Source organism: Ciona intestinalis, unplaced genomic scaffold (genome assembly GCF_000224145.3).
Source record: "Ciona intestinalis unplaced genomic scaffold, KH HT000076.2, whole genome shotgun sequence".
In the NCBI taxonomy this organism is placed as follows: Eukaryota; Metazoa; Chordata; class Ascidiacea; order Phlebobranchia; family Cionidae; genus Ciona; species Ciona intestinalis.
In genome coordinates this window covers 150,684-168,320 of record NW_004190398.2, presented here as the reverse complement: position 1 = coordinate 168,320, position 17,637 = coordinate 150,684, and the positions used below count along the sequence as shown (strand labels likewise).

General features: G+C 33.4%; 1 protein-coding gene across 1 annotated transcript in view; it reads left to right on the top strand.

Moving 5' to 3' along the window:
• The first annotated feature begins 94 nt into the window (after nucleotides 1-94).
• The window catches only part of LOC100177642 (synaptojanin-1-like), a 19,731-nt gene continuing 2,188 nt past the window's right edge, over nucleotides 95-17,637 (top strand). The window contains exons 1-25 of the mRNA XM_026838406.1: nucleotides 95-431; nucleotides 846-932; nucleotides 998-1,131; nucleotides 2,077-2,201; nucleotides 2,689-2,803; nucleotides 3,753-3,863; nucleotides 4,941-5,086; nucleotides 5,419-5,515; nucleotides 6,256-6,361; nucleotides 7,040-7,182; nucleotides 7,705-7,857; nucleotides 8,429-8,598; nucleotides 9,073-9,241; nucleotides 9,875-9,998; nucleotides 10,361-10,521; nucleotides 11,188-11,289; nucleotides 11,772-11,857; nucleotides 12,175-12,315; nucleotides 12,835-13,027; nucleotides 13,384-13,551; nucleotides 14,219-14,365; nucleotides 14,436-14,527; nucleotides 15,079-15,276; nucleotides 15,979-16,097; nucleotides 17,204-17,637. Coding sequence (XP_026694207.1) covers nucleotides 311-431; nucleotides 846-932; nucleotides 998-1,131; nucleotides 2,077-2,201; nucleotides 2,689-2,803; nucleotides 3,753-3,863; nucleotides 4,941-5,086; nucleotides 5,419-5,515; nucleotides 6,256-6,361; nucleotides 7,040-7,182; nucleotides 7,705-7,857; nucleotides 8,429-8,598; nucleotides 9,073-9,241; nucleotides 9,875-9,998; nucleotides 10,361-10,521; nucleotides 11,188-11,289; nucleotides 11,772-11,857; nucleotides 12,175-12,315; nucleotides 12,835-13,027; nucleotides 13,384-13,551; nucleotides 14,219-14,365; nucleotides 14,436-14,527; nucleotides 15,079-15,276; nucleotides 15,979-16,097; nucleotides 17,204-17,637 — 3,642 coding nt within the window. The 5' untranslated portion in view covers nucleotides 95-310. The remainder of the gene's footprint in view (nucleotides 432-845; nucleotides 933-997; nucleotides 1,132-2,076; nucleotides 2,202-2,688; nucleotides 2,804-3,752; nucleotides 3,864-4,940; nucleotides 5,087-5,418; nucleotides 5,516-6,255; nucleotides 6,362-7,039; nucleotides 7,183-7,704; nucleotides 7,858-8,428; nucleotides 8,599-9,072; nucleotides 9,242-9,874; nucleotides 9,999-10,360; nucleotides 10,522-11,187; nucleotides 11,290-11,771; nucleotides 11,858-12,174; nucleotides 12,316-12,834; nucleotides 13,028-13,383; nucleotides 13,552-14,218; nucleotides 14,366-14,435; nucleotides 14,528-15,078; nucleotides 15,277-15,978; nucleotides 16,098-17,203) is intronic.

Sequence of the window (17,637 nt, the reverse complement as noted above, 5' to 3'; positions counted from 1 at the left end):
AATTCCGATTTTGAAAATTCCGCTTTTCTATTGATTTTGTTATTGTTTACTTTACTTAGTTCGTTATTATTATACGGTGTGTGGTTGTTTGCTTATGTTAGTTGGATTTGCCCAAAAAACATAGATTAGATATCAGTTGTATATCCATTTACTTTGGATTTGCCTGCATATTGCAATTACCTAAACTAGCCCCGTTTCTGATTCTAATTGCCTTCGCAGCGAATTGAATCAATTTTTAGGCTGTGTGGTAAAGTTACTGACGACTTTCTATACTATACCTAAAAGTTCATATACAACTTTTGATAACAAAATGTCTACAAGTCGTCAATTAAAAGTATACCAAGACAAATCGCGACCAGATAGTTTTCTTTTAGAGCACAGGACGCAAGAGCATTTGTTGTTATTGCAAGACAACTGTGCATGTGCATTATGTAAGTTCATTTTTAAATTCTGAATCATCTAATACATATACTTATAAATCTATAGCCCATGGGGGTAATCCCTTAGCTGGTAACCATAAATTTTTTGGCCAAAAATTGTTTTTAGGTCTCTTCGATACCTGTTGTATAATTTTTGAAAAATCTCTTGTTTTTTAATTGAAAATGATTTCTATGTTACAGAATGCATGGTGCTAGTGAAGAATCTCCCCCCCCACCTTATTTGCTAACCACTAACCCCTAACCCCTATAACCACTAGCTACTAACCCCTATAACCACTAACCCCCTAACCACCAACCACTAACACTTTTCACCAGCCTATTCTGCTATGTACCGGAAGATTCTTCACTAGTGCCCAGATCAAATAATTTTTATACGTAACAAATCAATTACTTTAATGTTTACAGCAACAAGTGATGGCAATGAACTGAAATCATCCTGCACTAAAATTGCTGATACATACGGGTGCCTAGGAGTCATTATCTTAAATAAAGGTAAACAGTTTACTTTTCTTAAAGTATCCTGTAAAAGTTAAATATCATCCTGATCACTTTTATAGATGCGGAAGCCCTGGTTCTTATCACTGGCTGCCGAGTTGTTGGAAAATTACTTGATTGCGAAATTTATCGTATATCAGATGTTTCATTTATTTCACTAAAAGATGCTTCGGATGTAACAAGCTCTTTGTCCGATGTGAGTGCTTGTTTTATTGTTTAAACATAGAGTTGAAGCTGTAATTCATTGGGTAGCACAGGGTGTGCACCCTTTATTACAGGAAAGCCAGGTATACAACCTCCTGTAGGCCTTAATGTTTATTTATCACATGCTTGCATGGACCTTTAATAGCTTTTTGTCTTTGATCTTATGACACTAAAAGGAAGTTCTCCTTGCAGAAAAGTTCGGACGCATAAATTTCTGAATAATACTGCGATATAAATTTAGTGTCACATCAAATAAATTCTATTGCGGCTGGAATATGCGGCTGGAACAACTTTTTTATGCGGGCGGCAGATTGCAGATTACACAAACTAATAAAACTATAATAGTAAAGTAAACTTGAATTTTGTTTATAAAATGTAATGTCAACCATAAATTGTTATTGATGTGATGTCATCTTGCATCCTCAATAATATTGGTTCACTCTTAAGAGTCATTTCCTTATAAGAGTCACTTAATAAGTGCACCTCATGCATTCTTTGTTGGTATGCCTTATGTAAAAACAGTAAAACACACACACAAATTTGTGTGTATTTACCCATTTCAAATTTTACATTAAAATGACTTATATATTACTGTACAAAACAGTAAAAATGTTTAAAAGAAATGTTGTATACAATTATCTTAGTCTACTAAACTGTTTCTTTCATGGCCTCTTACTTTACAATTACACTAACACCAGTGACACAATGACACTGACCCCCTGCTCTATTATTTGTACTTTTTTTAATGTTTTTATTTCTATTTTTTATTTTTATTGCAATTAGTCAATAAAATTACTAAATTAGGCCTGCATACAAATTCTATAAGGGACATTTGGCTCAGATTGGAAACCCTTAAATAATAGTCGTGTAAGTTTAACACCCGATTATTTTTCACCTATTAGGCTATTACATTTGGTTAACTTTTGTTTATTTTTAGCTGAAGCGACTTCTTTGTTCTGGTTCTTTTTATTTCTCCACTTGTGGCAACGATGATCAGAAAAATCTTAATTTAACTCGAACACTGCAAAAGCAGGATAACACAGAAGATAAAAGTTATTTATGGTAAATCTTTACTTTATGAATAGTTGATTTATATATATATATATACATTTGTTAATGGCAAAGTTTGACTTTTCATTTAAACATTGTTTTGAATTTTATTTTTTAGTTTTCACATCTATAAATGTTATTGGTTCTTAAGCTGTTGTCTTGTAAGTAAGAGTGGAATGATTAGAAATCTGTTTTAGTTTGCTCTCTTTTTAAGTAAAGTTCTCTTAGTTAGATTTTTGGTTTAGCAAACAAAGTTTGGTGCAGGTTAAGGTAATATTGTTAAGAAGTGCATTTCAATTTGTTAGATTTTAACCGACTGAATTCTGTTATAAGTAATGCAAAGAAATTTAATTGTTCAACTGAACGGGAAAAAACTGACTCAATTTTAGTTGGCTGACTAAAAAGACACGGTAACTAAATACCTGAATACCTATTTAATTTGACCATCCCGGAATACTCTGACTATCAAGAATACTTATTTTTGAACTCTTTTTTTAAGGAATCGGCAGCTGCTAAGTTACTTCATAACCAGAGGTGTGAATACAAAATCCTGGTGTGTGGAAATCATATGCGGAGGTATTGATATCAGGACTGTATACGTCGGGGCCCAACAGGTGAAATAAATATATAAATTTATTAGGTAAACATGTCGTTTGCTAGATTTTGTGATTTGTAGACCATTGTCAAAAGGCAAACCATTTAGAAGTTATGTCTTTGATTTGTGCCATAGCACAGTTGGTTAACGCGTCTGCCTTTAACCCAGAGGTATGGGTTCAAGGCTCGTCGCTGCTACTATTCACTAATGGGTTTTCCAAGACTTCAAATTATCAGCCACACATAAAATACTTACCACAAAGTAACATACTTGGTAACTTGTAAGCTGGCACGAGGTGTATGAAACAACCGTATTTAACTACTGTCGTTTCCGGCCACGCGAGGATAACGTAAGAAGTTAAACACATACATTCATACATGTCCATGTTCCTTATGAATTTGCATAATTACACTTATTCCAACGTTCATCCCAAAAATTAACAAGTTTTTTCATTTTTTGAAATATGGTCCAAATTAAACATAGAAGAAAAGTTTAAACCATTCTACTTTCATGCATTTAGTTTTTTTTTAAATTAATTCACAACTTTAGTTCTAAACCTAACTTGTTCTTCCCTTTAAGTATCCCCGATGGTTTGCATAAAATCAATAAATAAACCACCCGTTGTATAAATCAATTTCTGTATGACCCTATAGAGTCCAACCCATGCTCTAATCAATGATTAAAATTTTCCAAAGAAAATAGTTCAACTTAGTTCAACTATATAATTGTTTTTGTTTAGAAAGAGAAAATCTTATATATATATATTTATGTTTTAAAATAATCTTGTTTTAAGATCTTTTAAAAAATAATAATTTTGGTTTGCCACCTAAAAAATAGAATATTGATTTTTATTTATATTTTTGTCAAAACTTTTTGGTTAAAAAAAGTTCTTAAAATTTTTTTTAAATTAAGAAAAATATATATATATATTTTTTTAATTTAAAAAAAAAATGTTCTAATGTACCCAGGGAAGAGCTGCTGTTATATCTCGGTTGAGTTGTGATCGAGTTGGGACGAGATATAATGTACGTGGGGTGGATGATTATGGTTCTGTTGCCAACTTTGTGGAAAGTGAACAGGTATGTGGTAGTTAGGTGGCAGAACCAAGGGGTTATCAGGGCTCACAACAATGCATAGGAAATTTTATGTGACCAAACTATATTATAGTAGGGTGGGGGAAGATGGGACACTTTTCATTCTATTTTTTCATCCCATTTAGTAGTGAACAAAAAAACATTTAAAGAATTATAAAACTGTAACCTCATGACTATTATATGCCGTTGTTAATTGTTTAAAACACAATCAGGATATTTGGATATTGTGTGCTAAAGGTGTCCGGTCTTCCGCCACCCACCCTACTATACTATATATTTTATAAATACATAACTGCTGTCCAGAGAGATTAAATATACAAATTTCAATGAAATATTCAATTTCCTTTTTTTAGAAACCTCCTAAAAATAATCAATAATAAAATTTGTAATATAAAGGGGTTATATTGCTGTAGTAGCCCATTGAATTATTGTTAAAAATCAGAATATTCCCAAAATATCCTATTAAAATACCGCTAAAATGTACCTTAAAAACATTGCCAAAATATTTCTTAAACAATATTGCCAAAGTATCTCATTAAAATATTGCAAAAACATCTTTAAAAATATTGCCAAGATTATCTATAAAAGTATTGCCAAAAATGCCAAAATGTTCTTTAAAAATACTGCCAAAATATACTAATAAATTATAGCTAAAATATCCACATTTAAAACACCATATAAGATTGCCTGTGCCCCCCATAATTGAAAGTCATGATTTCCACCTAGGGATGCACATAACAGAATTTCAAATCCGTAAGATTCGCTAATTCATGATTCGGTGTTCTGTAAATAACATTATCGTACATCATCTCTTGAACTAAACCAACAATTTTAGATTCTTGTGTTTGTGGGATTTTCGAGAGAAAACGTTTTGCAGCGTTTTTTCAACGGTTGCTATACCATACGTTTCGGCTTGGCAGATTCATACGTTTTTTCTTATAAACACAAAAAGATTCAAAATTCTAGATTTTGAATTCTAGATTTGAAATAAAGTATTCTAGGATATCCTAGAATACCTAATTATTCTGTAATGTGCATCCCTACTTCCATCCATTTTTAAAGATAATCTCCATCGGTGATCATCATTCTTCCTTCCTCCAAATCCGAGGATCCGTTCCTCTTTATTGGGAGCAGCCTGGACTTAATGTGGGATCTCATAAAGTGAAAATCCCAGCTGAGTTTTCAGTATCTATGCAAGCCTATGAAAGGTATAAACACTGTGTAGTTTTGTTTAAATGCAAACATATAGTAGGTTGGGGTAAGAAGGGACACCTTTTCGGAGTTTTCGTTTGTTTCATTTGGTAGAAAATAAAAAACATTCAAAGCATTATAAAACCATATCCTCACAACTTCCATAGACCGTTGTTTATAATTTGAGATATTTAGATATTACATGCTGAAGGTGTCCCATATTACCTCACAGTACTGTATACAGCAATAGTTTAAGCCAGCACAAAACCTTCAAGGTCATCAAATAAATGAAAGATTGGAGAAAGTCTATTATTTTTTTCTTGTATTATCTATACATTGTATGTTACAGCCATCTCCAAATACTACATTCACTTTACACCGATTGTGCGTTTGTTAATTTACTCGGATCGAAAGAAGGAGAAGCAAGTTTAAGTCGCGCTTTTCAGGTGATAGTGATGTTGTTATTACCTCATGCTCACTGTCGAGTTGAAAACGACTGAACTGTTGTGTTATTTCCTCATGCTCACTGTCGAGTTTTCCAGTTGTTACACTCATGCTCACAGTCCAGTTAAAAACGACTATACAGTTGTGTTATTACCTCATGCTCACTGTCGAGATAAAAACAGCTATACAGTTGTGTTGTTACGCTCATGCTCACTGTCGAGATAAAAACAACTATACAGTTGTGTTGTTACGCTTATGCTCACTGTCGAGTTTTCCAGTTGTTACACTCATGCTCACTGTCGAGATAAAAACAACTATACAGTTGTGTTATTACGCTCATGCTCACTGTCGAGTTTTCCAGTTGTTACACTCATGTTCACAGTCCAGTTAAAAACAACTATACAGTTGTGTTGTTACGCTTATGCTCACCGTCGAGTTAAAAACTGCTATACAGTTGTATTTTTATGTAACAGACATCTTTTGCATCCTCATGCTTTTTTCGAGTTAACTTATAACACAGATGTATTCCATTCCAATATACCAGTTATACATGGTGTATTAACACTGTCAGTGGTGTATTTATAGACCCGAAGTTCATTGTTGAGTATTCAAACTGTTCTGACTTCTGATATACATTTATATTCGAACTGCATATTATTCCAATTTTCCAAATCTTTTTCCTAAAAAAAGTTTTTTTTTTAAAGTGGTTTTGTTTGTCATAAATTTGAAATAAAACCCACAGAACCATCATAATGCAAGCAGCTACAAAGATCTGTGGGATTTTTATAGTTTTGATTACCATGTTGAATGCAGAGTGGGAAAGTTTGCTAATATTTCAAAACTAATGGGTGAGTTACACTGTTTCTAATTCTAAAGTTGTTTAAATTAGAGGAAGAAATTTTATTTTCCTCCTTTTAAAAATGTAGTTTGTACTGTTTTTTTTAACCTTTTTTTTAAAAAGGGTCTTTGCAAAAATGTAGTTTTGTACATTTACTGTTTATTGTAGTGCTTTTCAACTTTTTTTTATTCATGTTCTAAAACAACAATAAATTATTTACAAAGCGTCAGTGGCCCACTTTCCACAACTACATTTAATCCATTATTTTGTAAGCATAAAGTTAAGCATACTTCATATAAAGCAATTTAACATGAAAATATCAAATCAATTGTAGTTGACATAAGCATGGCATCCCAAAACTGGGACTGTGAACCACTGATGTAATGCCTAATTATATCAGTGGGTAAATGGGTAAGGCCTTTAACTTTTAATTGCTTGAATTCTTCTAATCGGTTCAATATAATCCGGCAAAAGGTGTAAAAAATATGGTCACCAATAGGTTGTCCAAAGTGGTGCTTATACATAAAGTCACTCAAAAATTTATATTCTTTTTTTTTGGACAAGCAGGCAGGGGTTTAGGACACATGGCACCTGACACACCTGTGTTATAACTTCTAAGTTTTCTCTACCGCTTAAATTTATTAATTGATATACATACATAAAAACATCATAAATTATATTTTTACAGACAAACTGATCCCTATATTAGACAAGCATGGTGTTTTAAATGTCAATGAAACTGGTAAAACGGAACAGAAAGGTGTTTTGCGCGTCAACTGTCTGGACTGTTTAGATAGAACAAACAGTTTGCAATCCTACGTTGGGTTATATGTAAGTCAATACTAACCTGATTTTGTTATTGAATTTAAATTGATTTATATTTTTATATTCCAGGGTTGTTTTTAAAGTTTTCCAAATGATCTTTTTTAATGTATAAACATTTTTTTATAATTTTACACGCTGCTACTTTTACAAAAACTGTTTGCTGAAAGTTTTTTAATTATTAGTTAGGCATGTCCTAGCTACCATTGGGGGCGTATGTGTCTTTTGGCAAACGCTTAAGCCCAACCTGGTGGTCACTAATGGGTTGTCCAATTTATCAGCCATACATACAAAAAAATTATAACAACTCCTAAAAAGTAATCACCCACAAAGTAACATACATGGTAACTCGTAAGCTGACACAAGGTATATAAACAGTGTTATTAAACACCCGTGTTATAACAACTGTCGTTTTCCAGCCACGCGAGGATAGAACAAGTTACATTAATTATTGTAAATTAAGGAAAGTTTCATTGCAAACTTGACTGTGTGCTGTTTAAAAATAAATTAAAATTTTAATGTTCTTTTTAGATGATAACGAAACAGTTGGAGGTGTTAGGTTACACTGACAACAACCAAATTGCCACAAAATGTAACGAAGCATTGAAGGTTGCCTGGCAACAGACTGGTGACCTCATAAGTCGCATGTATGCGGGTACCGGGGCCCTGGAGGGCAAAGACAGGGTAAGAATTTAAAATCCATTTTTTATGTAACTTTCAATATAAAGGGGTAAATTTTCTGTAATTGTTAGAATAGATATTCATTTTTTTAGTATATGGCATAAGTTTCGTTTTAAAAATAATTTTTCACAAATTATTTCTCTCAAACCATTGCATGCACTATGACTTTGTTTTTGCTTAAATTAAATTAGTTGTAAATTTGCAAACTGAATTGGTTATGAATAGTATTATTTAGTTTACCTTATCTCAAAAACAAGTGACATTATTTAAAAAATTTAAAACACCTAAAAAATTTAAAATAAATTTAAAAAAAAATATGAATTTTCTGTTTTTTTTTTAAGTACAGTAGGGTGGGGAAAGTTGGGGCACCTTCTAACTGTATTTTTTTTGTCCCATTTATCAGTAAACAAAGAACATTCAAATATTTATAAAACTATATTCCCAAAACTCCCATAGACCGTTGTTAATTGTTTAAAACACGATCAGGATATTTGGATATTATTTGCTAAAGGTGTCCCATCTTCCCCCACCCCACTATATAAAAAATGGTTTTAAACTTCAATTTTTTTTTTAGGTTGGAAAATTAAGAGACGGGGCGAGGTCCGTTTCCAGAGCGATCCAGAACAATTTCCTGGATCAGGGAAAGCAGGATGCTATGGATCGACTCCTCCAGATCTCCATCCAGGATCCTGATCTTTCTCATCTTTCAAGAACTCTTCTGCATCCATTATCAGTTTATGTACAGTAAGGATACTACTTTTTTGAAATTTTTTTTTCTTTTATTTTTTTTTTTTTCGGAAAATTAGTAAGAGGGGAGATATAAAAATCTGGTAGACTATGATTACCCTGAGTCCTGAGAAAAACAGCTGGGTTCAAGTTTTATGTTTTTATACTGGTTTGTTTTCATTCGTCTAAGCATCCTTAAATAAATATTACACCACTTCGTACAACCAGTTGAACTTCATCCTGGACTAAGTCTTGCCATATTGTGCAACTTTGTGGGTGATTTTTTTTTCAGTATGACTTACAATTTGGACAACCCAACAGACATATTTAAACTTGGAAAATTGTTAAATACGTTTTCTGCAAAATTTTGTTGTTTTTTCAATTTTTTTTTTATTTTTAAACAAAATTTTTTAAAATGTTTTTTTTTAAATAAAAATTATGTTTTATCTCTGAGAGTTAGTCTGTTCCAGTACTATCAAAGTGTTTTTACAGCAAACTTTTTCTCAAAATCCCCGTCTTGTTACTAGGTTCACAAAACTTGCTGCGCGACATGTACCGGCGACGTGAGGAGTTTTCAACCAAGTTTCCGATCAGAGTCACTGTCGGAACATGGAATGTAAACGGAGGAAAACTATTTCGTAGCATTGCTTACAAGGACAAGGTGGTTTACTGTAGTTCATTATAAAATGGAATTGTGGTATCCTTGCATGGCATAAAGTCGTTATATCACAATGTCTTATTTTAACACATATGTGGCCTTTAATGTTTTTTTTAATTTTTTTCTTAAAAACAACCTGTTAAGGACCACTGGCTTAGAACAATTTTCGTTAAGTGTTTTTCCTAAAGACCCATGCCAACAGCTTTAGCAACAATCCTCTAATTTATTTTGCGGTGTAAAGCAGTCTCACCCTTTTTAGCTTGAGTACCGGTAAAATTTCAAAATAAATTTTGCCGCGTAATGGACCTTTAAAATCAACCCAAATTTTAATTAGGCCAAAGTAGACCATGAACCCTATGTTACGTCACAGTGCTACAAATTATGGAACTGACGAAGTTCTAAATCCGTTTAAAATTTGATGTTTTATTTCTTAATCAATGGACAGGACTTCAACATCATGCATTTTTACAATTGAGATATAAAATTGTAATAGATTTGGCGGACAGGCAAAAATGTTGACATGGGCCGACACCGGTTGAGAATGACTAGTGTAGAGACAAGTGACATGTCGTGTGACCAAAAAAATTTGCTTATGAAAAAGATCTTAGTCTAAATTTTAAACCAATTTTTTTACAGGGTTTAAAAGATTGGTTATTGGACGAAAATCCGACTGAAGAAAAGAAATATTACCAAGCATTGTATGATTATAATACAGATGAAGAAGGAGATCTTAAGTTTCTGGAAAAAGATATTTTGCTGGGTATGTTGTGCTTTTATGCTTATTTTATATTCCAGTTTTTTTGTAACTTATTCTTTTGTCCTCGCGTGGCTGGAAACATCAGTCGTTAAACACAGGTGTTCTGTTTTATACACCTTGTGCCAGCTTAGGAGTTACCAAGTATATGTTACTTTGTGGGTAATTATTTTTCGGCGGAATTTTTTCCCTTGTTTTGTGTGGCTGTTAATTTGGACAGCCCATTAGTGACCACTGGGTTGGAGCAATTGTTGTCAAGTGTCTTGCCCAAAGACGCCCAAAGACGCAGAATAACTACCATGATTTCTAATTTAAATAAAACAAAAAATGTTATAAAAAATCTGAGATAAGTTTTCTTTTTTTTACAGTTTCGGAAGAACTTGATGGGGGTGAGTGGTTACGAGGGGTCAAGGGTGACGAGGAGGGTATTTTCCCTGCTGCATACGCTCACCCACTAACTAACCCCCACTTGGTCAGTCACGACTTTCCCGCCCAGCAGGACGGAGATCTGGAGTTATACACAGATGAAGTGGGTTACAGTTATATATATTTTTGTTATTAATTATGTAGTAGGGTGGGGGAAGATGAGACACCTTTTTATTCATTTTAGTAGGGTGAGGGAAGATGAGACATCTTTTCATTCTTTTTAGTAGTTCATTAGGACACCTTTTTATTCTATTTAAAAGTTTGGAGAAAATGGGACACCTTTTTGTTCAGTTTAGTAAGGTGGGGGAAGATAGGACACCTTTTTGTTTAACTTAGTAGGGTGGGGAAAGATAGGACACCTTTTTATTCAATTTAATAGGGTGGGGGAGGCTGTGACACCTTTTTATTCAATTTAGTAGGGTGGGAGAAGATAGGACACGTTTTTATTCTACTTAGTATGGTGGGGAAAATGGGACACATTTTTATTCAGTTTAGTAGGGTGGGGGGAGATAGGACACCTTTTTTTTAACTTAGTAGGGTGGGGGAAGATGGGACACCTTTTTATTCAATTTAGTAGGGTGGGGGAAGATAGGACACTTGTTCATTCTAATTCCTCGCCCCATTTGGTAAGCAAAAAATCAAAGAGTTATAAAACTGTATCCTCACGACTCCCATAGATTGTTGTTAATTGTTTAACTTTAAAACACCTGGTGTAAATTGTTTTCTAATTTTTGTGAAAAAAAAAATATTTTTTTTTGTTTTCTATCAGGTAGTGGATGTTTCTGAGGTTAACGGAGATTGGATGACGGGATCACTGATGCGTGAAGGAGAAAAGAAAGAAGGAACTTTCCCAGCTAACTTTGTCACAAAGGTGAAAAAACATTTTGGAACAACTTAAAAAATGTTAGGTTTTTGTAGTGGATTTATTCACTTTTGTGAAATAAAAATGGGATATTATTTGGTGGAATAATTTGAAATTTAGTTTTATAAAGTTAAAACGTTTAAATTTTTATTTTTTATATTATTTTAAAACAAATGTTTTTATGCGTTTTTTTATACACCAGACACACATGCTGTATTTAAAAATCCCATAGGCTTGTTCAGAAGTTCACTTGTTACATGGGTGTCTTTCTATATACAAGACACATATACAACATTCATGAATCCCATGCACACTGTCAAGTTGTAACATATGCGTGTCTTACAGACCAGACACATGGTGTATTTATACGCATAGTTAAGTTATAATAACACAGGTGTATTTTTACCCCAGACACCCATATTGTAATGTTGCATTCATACACAACATTAGAATAAGTTAACAATAAAATCTTACTAGTCATATTTTCACAGATGGACGTTGATATTCCAGTTGATATTTTCGCGATCGGATTTGAAGAAATGGTTGAACTTAATGCTGGGAATATTGTTAGTACAAGGTAAGTTATATTCGATGGAGTAGGAAACGAAAGGCTAACATAACTTAGTTGTATTCAAATCGTATCAAAGTATATGCTGAAGCACAAACTTTTGGTTTTAAGAATAAAACAATCACCCACAAAGTAACATACTTGGTAACTCGTAAGCTGGCACGGGTTGTATGAAACAGAACACCCATTTTATAACGACTGCCGTTTTTTTTTGGCCACGCAAAAATGAAGAAAGTTACATTCATTCATTCATTCATTCATTTAAAAGTCTCAGTTAAGTAATTATTTTTGAAAATTTCCGATTTACCCCTATTTTTTGTGTTTAGTCAAGCAAATCAACAAGCTTGGGGTCAGGAACTTCAGAAAACAATCTCAACGAAGCAAGAATACGTTCTCTTAGGATCAGAACAGCTTGTCGGGGTCTGTCTTTTTGTTTTTGTCCGACAACCCCTTTCCCTGCATGTCAGGTCAGTTGACATTATTATTTTTGAAAATTTTTAATCTCTTTCAAACCAGGGGTTCACTTATGTTATTTTCAAAAGTTGTGTTTTTTTTAAAAAAAAGTTCTATAATAATATTGTTTATATAGTAATGGACTGTTTTGGTCAATATTTAGAATCCAAAACAGCAAAAAAAATCCTTTAGTATAACATAGAGTACTGTACAAATATTTTATAACCTTATGGTGTTCAACAACAGAAAATATCCCTTATTCAAATGTGCCAGGCTGCCAGCAAATTTTAGCCAGTTTGACACATGTTGCACAGGTGACACATCCAGCCCAGTGACATTTATATAAAGCTGTTTTACTTTTTTAGATTTAAGGTTGTACACAATTTAATAATAAAAGCATTTTACCTCAGTAAATATGTGTGCATTTGTCCCAAGTTTTTAAAATGCAGTGGTACTGATTAAAAATACTTTCACTTTCAAGTAATTTTACACTTGTCTGCCACTGACTCAAGCTAAATTTATTAATATTCCAGGGACCTTTCCATTTGTACTGCCAAGACAGGAATGGGTGGGGCTACAGGAAACAAGGGGGCAGTGGGTATTTCCCTAACCCTCTTTAACAGCTCCCTATGTTTCGTGTGTTCGCATTTTGCGGCCGGTCAAACACAGGTGCAAGAACGAAACAATGATTTTGCAGAGATTTCAAATCGACTCGTTTTTTCAAAGGTAATTGAACATTTATGATTTAAATGTTTTTCTATTCTATGTTTGGGTAATGGGCCAATTCTGGTGTAAATCCTAGGACCCATGGCGTGCCACGCTGTGGGTCCTCACCCACATAAAATAGAAATTCTTCGAGGGTAAATGGGTAATATATATTTTACAAAAAAATAAATAAAAAAAACAACAAAAAACATGATTTTTTAGTTATTTAAAACCTTTAAATAAAAAAAACAACAGCAAAATTGATTTTTTTTTGTATATTTTTTTTAAACAATTTTTGGACTAAAACTTTAGAAAATTTTATCAATTTTTCAATAGCACTTTAACTAGGTAATTATAAAGCCAAAACTTTATTTCAGGGTCGTAGTTTACTGTGTCATGACTTTGTGTTCTGGTGTGGGGATTTTAACTACAGGATTGACTTGGGCAGAGATGAAGTAAAACAAGCAGTAAAGGAGGAAAAATGGGAAAAACTAAAAGAATTTGACCAACTATTGGTGCAGAAAAAGATGGGAAACTGCTTTAAAGTAAGGGGTTTAAAGATGTTTTATACTGGCATTGCGATTCGTTACTTTCATAAGAGCGAATTCACAAAGAATAAAAAATAATTAAGAGAAGGCTACGCTGACTAGTCTTGTTATCTTTTGGTTGCATTACTTTTAATATTTTTGCTCTCGCGTGCAACATTATAGCAATAGCGTAAGGCTTGGCGCTTGGCTCAATTTTAGCCGAGTGCCGAGCCTCAAAAAAGGGGACGCTCGGGCACGAGCTTTTGAGTTCGGGCGTGGCTTAGCAGATCTCTATACTGTATATGGTTTCCGGCTTTCGGCTGTCTAGTGCTACAGACAAAACACTGTTTTTTGTATTGGTGTTTCACTGTTTCTCTTCCATAATGACTTTGAATACTTACAGCGTGGTTATTGCATGAGCACTAGATCAGGGCTAAATTTACTGTAGAATGTAGTGTTTCTGAATTCGTATTAAGCAGTATATATTTATAAAATCTAGTCACGTGGTGGTGCAAACATAGAATTTGTATACTGCATAATATGAATTCAAAAGCACTGCACTCCACAGCGAATTTTGCCCTAATCTAGTCCTAATGGAGTTAAACAAAATAAAAGTACATTAAAAATGCTTATCAAAATACCATTTAAAAGAAATTATATTTTAAATTCCTATTTTTACTAACAGGGCTTTAATGAGGGCGAGACAAATTTTGCGCCCACTTATAAATATGATTTGTTTTCTGATGATTATGACACAAGCGAGAAATGCAGAGTACCTGCGTGGACCGACCGCATATTGTGGAAAAGAAAGAATTGGCTCAGTGATGACCAGGCAAGTTTTTGCAGTGTTACCAATTTTTTTTCGAAAAAAAAATGTTTGAAATAATAAATAAAACTCACAGGAAAGTGTACTCGTTGAAACTAACTCTCCCATGCCACCAAGTGGTAAACTACTTTATTATCGACGAGAGGAATTAAAAACATCAGATCACAGGTTAGCGTCACCAAACTTTTTAAAAATTTAGTTCAAATTTTTTTATTTAAATTTAGTTAAAAAAAATAAACTTTTTTTATTTAATTTAAATTTTAGGTTGTACTGTTTAATTTTTTTACTTCGGGAAACATTAAAGTAATAACTTAATAAAAATAGAGTTGCTTAATTTTTAACTCCCACTTAATTTCGATTTTTAGTTTTATTTTAAACATGAAACAAATTTTTACCTAGCTACATAAAACATTCAAAGGCTTGTGTAACAAACCATTTTTTTTTTCATTTTTGTGGGTGAGGTCTTTGACAAGGACCTGGGATTTAGACCAGATTTGGCCCATTACCCCAACACCCATGGAGCAATGTTCGTTAAGTGTTTGCCCAAACCAATACCAATAAAATACCACAGTCTAAATACCAATGGTCCAGCTACTAATATTTTTATAATAAATTTTCTAAATTGTTCTGTTTACCTAAGCTGGGATATAAAGTCACCCAATTCAATTTTGTTTCTTAACCAATTATTTACATTTTTTAATTTTTTTGTTGATTTTTAGACCTGTTGTTGCTGCTGTTGATATCGAATTAATTCAAGCTGATGAGGATCGAAGAGCTTCCGTTTTCAACGAAGCATTTCAACAAATTGAACCCGTTAATCAATCTGTTGTTGTTTATGTTGACGGAAAATCAACAGACGAACAACTCTGTCAAGATTTCATCTCAACTTTTGAAGTTGGAAATCCGGTTTTAACCAGGTAGATCCAGATTGATAATTTTGCCTGTCATTTTTTTACTGTGATTTTGTGGTGGAAAAAATAAAAATAACTAGATTTTGTGTCGAAAAATGTACAGATTGTAATAAACTTGTTCAGCATATCGTAGCAGACATATTTTGTATTATATGACTGTTTGAATGTTTGATTCATGACCAAATGTTATTGGTAAATTTTTTTTTCAAAAAATTTCTGTTAATTTTTAAATTTTTTATGCTATATCCCACATTAAGGTTAATGAATATAGGTAGAAAAATTATAACCGTGTCATATGGAGTGTAAATGGCCAAATTTATCAGAAATAAAATATTTGCCTTTACTTAACTTAACTACTTAAATTTTGCTGTCCCTCACTTTAGGAATGCAACTTCTAATTTTAAATCATTGCACGCAGTAAAACGCCGTTAATTATTCCCAGCAAAAATGTATAAAAAGAGAAATACATTATATATATATTAATTAAACAAAGGTGAAAAGTCATTATTTTAATTATTTCTGTTTACATTTATATTTTTATATTTCTCCTACTTACTCAAAATTAAACACAGAATCTGGTCTGTAAGCTAAAATTGCCTACCTATTACATACAAAGATAAACATAAATGAACAAATAAAGAAATGAGAAAATTAATGAGTGATTGGCGAATTTAAATTTAAACAAACGCCTAATATTTCAATTCCCAGGTGTTTCCAGTCATGTTTTCTTGTCGTATTCCCTGAAGCATGGATGGCTGCTAAATCACTTGAATTTGACAGCACTGTTTTCAATGGAAGCTTAATGAGAGTGGCGGAAATGAATCACAGTAAGCATGAAATTTCCACTCTTTTATCATCAGGGACTTTTTAATGTGTCACGTTTAAAACAAGCTTATTCAAATGTGAATAAACGTGACTTGCTTTATCCTTGCGTGGCCGGAAAACGACAGTGGTTATAACATGAGTGTTCTGTTTTAAATACTTTGTGCTACCTTACCAGTTACCTTGTGGGTATTTTTTTGGGGGGGCGGGGGCTTTTTATGTGTGACTGATAATTTGGACAACTCTATGTTAATCACTGGGTTAGAGCAATTTTCGTTAAGTGTATTGCCCAAGGACAGATATGCTCACAATAATAGCAGCGATGAGCCTTGAGTTCATTACCTCTGGGTTAGAGACAGGCACACTAACCACTTTTCCACAGCGCCAGTTCATTTAACACTGCATGGCAACTGCAAGGCAGGCAAGCAGTCATTTTTCATGGATTTCTTAACTAATGTGCCATAAACACGAAACACCAGACCATGTTGATTGCCGTCACGTTTGTGACTTCCTTTGTATCCACGATTCTTGTTATTGTTGTTGTTTATTCTCTGAGTTTCAAAGTCACAATATTTACCCTGCTTGGAGGTTTTGTTTTTGGTTAACCAGGATTTGACCCAGAAACGTTTATATTATGTGCAAAAATGTGAACATATTATTGTTACAGGTTTAAAATTTACCTATCATAAGTCAGCATAGATTTTTACCGGTTTATAATGTATGGTAGGGTGAGGAAAGATGGGACACTATTTCATTCTATTTTCTCATCTCATTTGGTAGTAAACAAAGAACATTTAAAGAATTATAAAACCGTATCCTCATGACTACCATGAACCGTTGTTAATTGTTTAAAACACGATCAGGATATTTGGATATTATGTGCTAAAGGTGTCACATCTTCCCCCACCCCATTGTATATTACTTTCAGTCAAGCTTTTATTATCAAATCCTAAGCAATGCAAAGTTGTTATTCCCTGTAAATATAACTGTAACAAGCATTTTTTTCAAATGCTTACCGGTACAGTTCAAAAAGACTCAGTGTCAAATATGGTTTTCTTATAAATTTCTCATCTTTTGTAAAATCTTTAACTAAAAAAATATTTTTATTTAGATGAACTGATCAATTTTAACGAACATGACAATGAAATATCAACAATCTCAGCCAATCAGGAATCGACAGCAATATCCCCAACCAATCATAATGCTTTCCCTACAAGCTACTCAAGTGACAACTTAACGCTCCCCACACGCCCCTTAACACGCCCCCAATCCACTCCAATACTAAAATCAAGCCCCACTAAAGAACCCCTTCCACCCACTAGGCCGCAGAAAAAAGTCCCCCCACCCCGCCCCCCTGCCATAACGAAGGCCACACCCCCTCCAAAACCGGAAGCCCCAAATGTTGTTTCTGCCCCACCGCAAAACCCCCCAATCACCCAACCACCCCCATCAAGCTTCACCACCCCTTTACAGCCTGAAATTCTTACCCCAACAGAGGTGGTTCCCCTTCCATCCCACCCTATCACAAAGGAAATCTGGACTAAC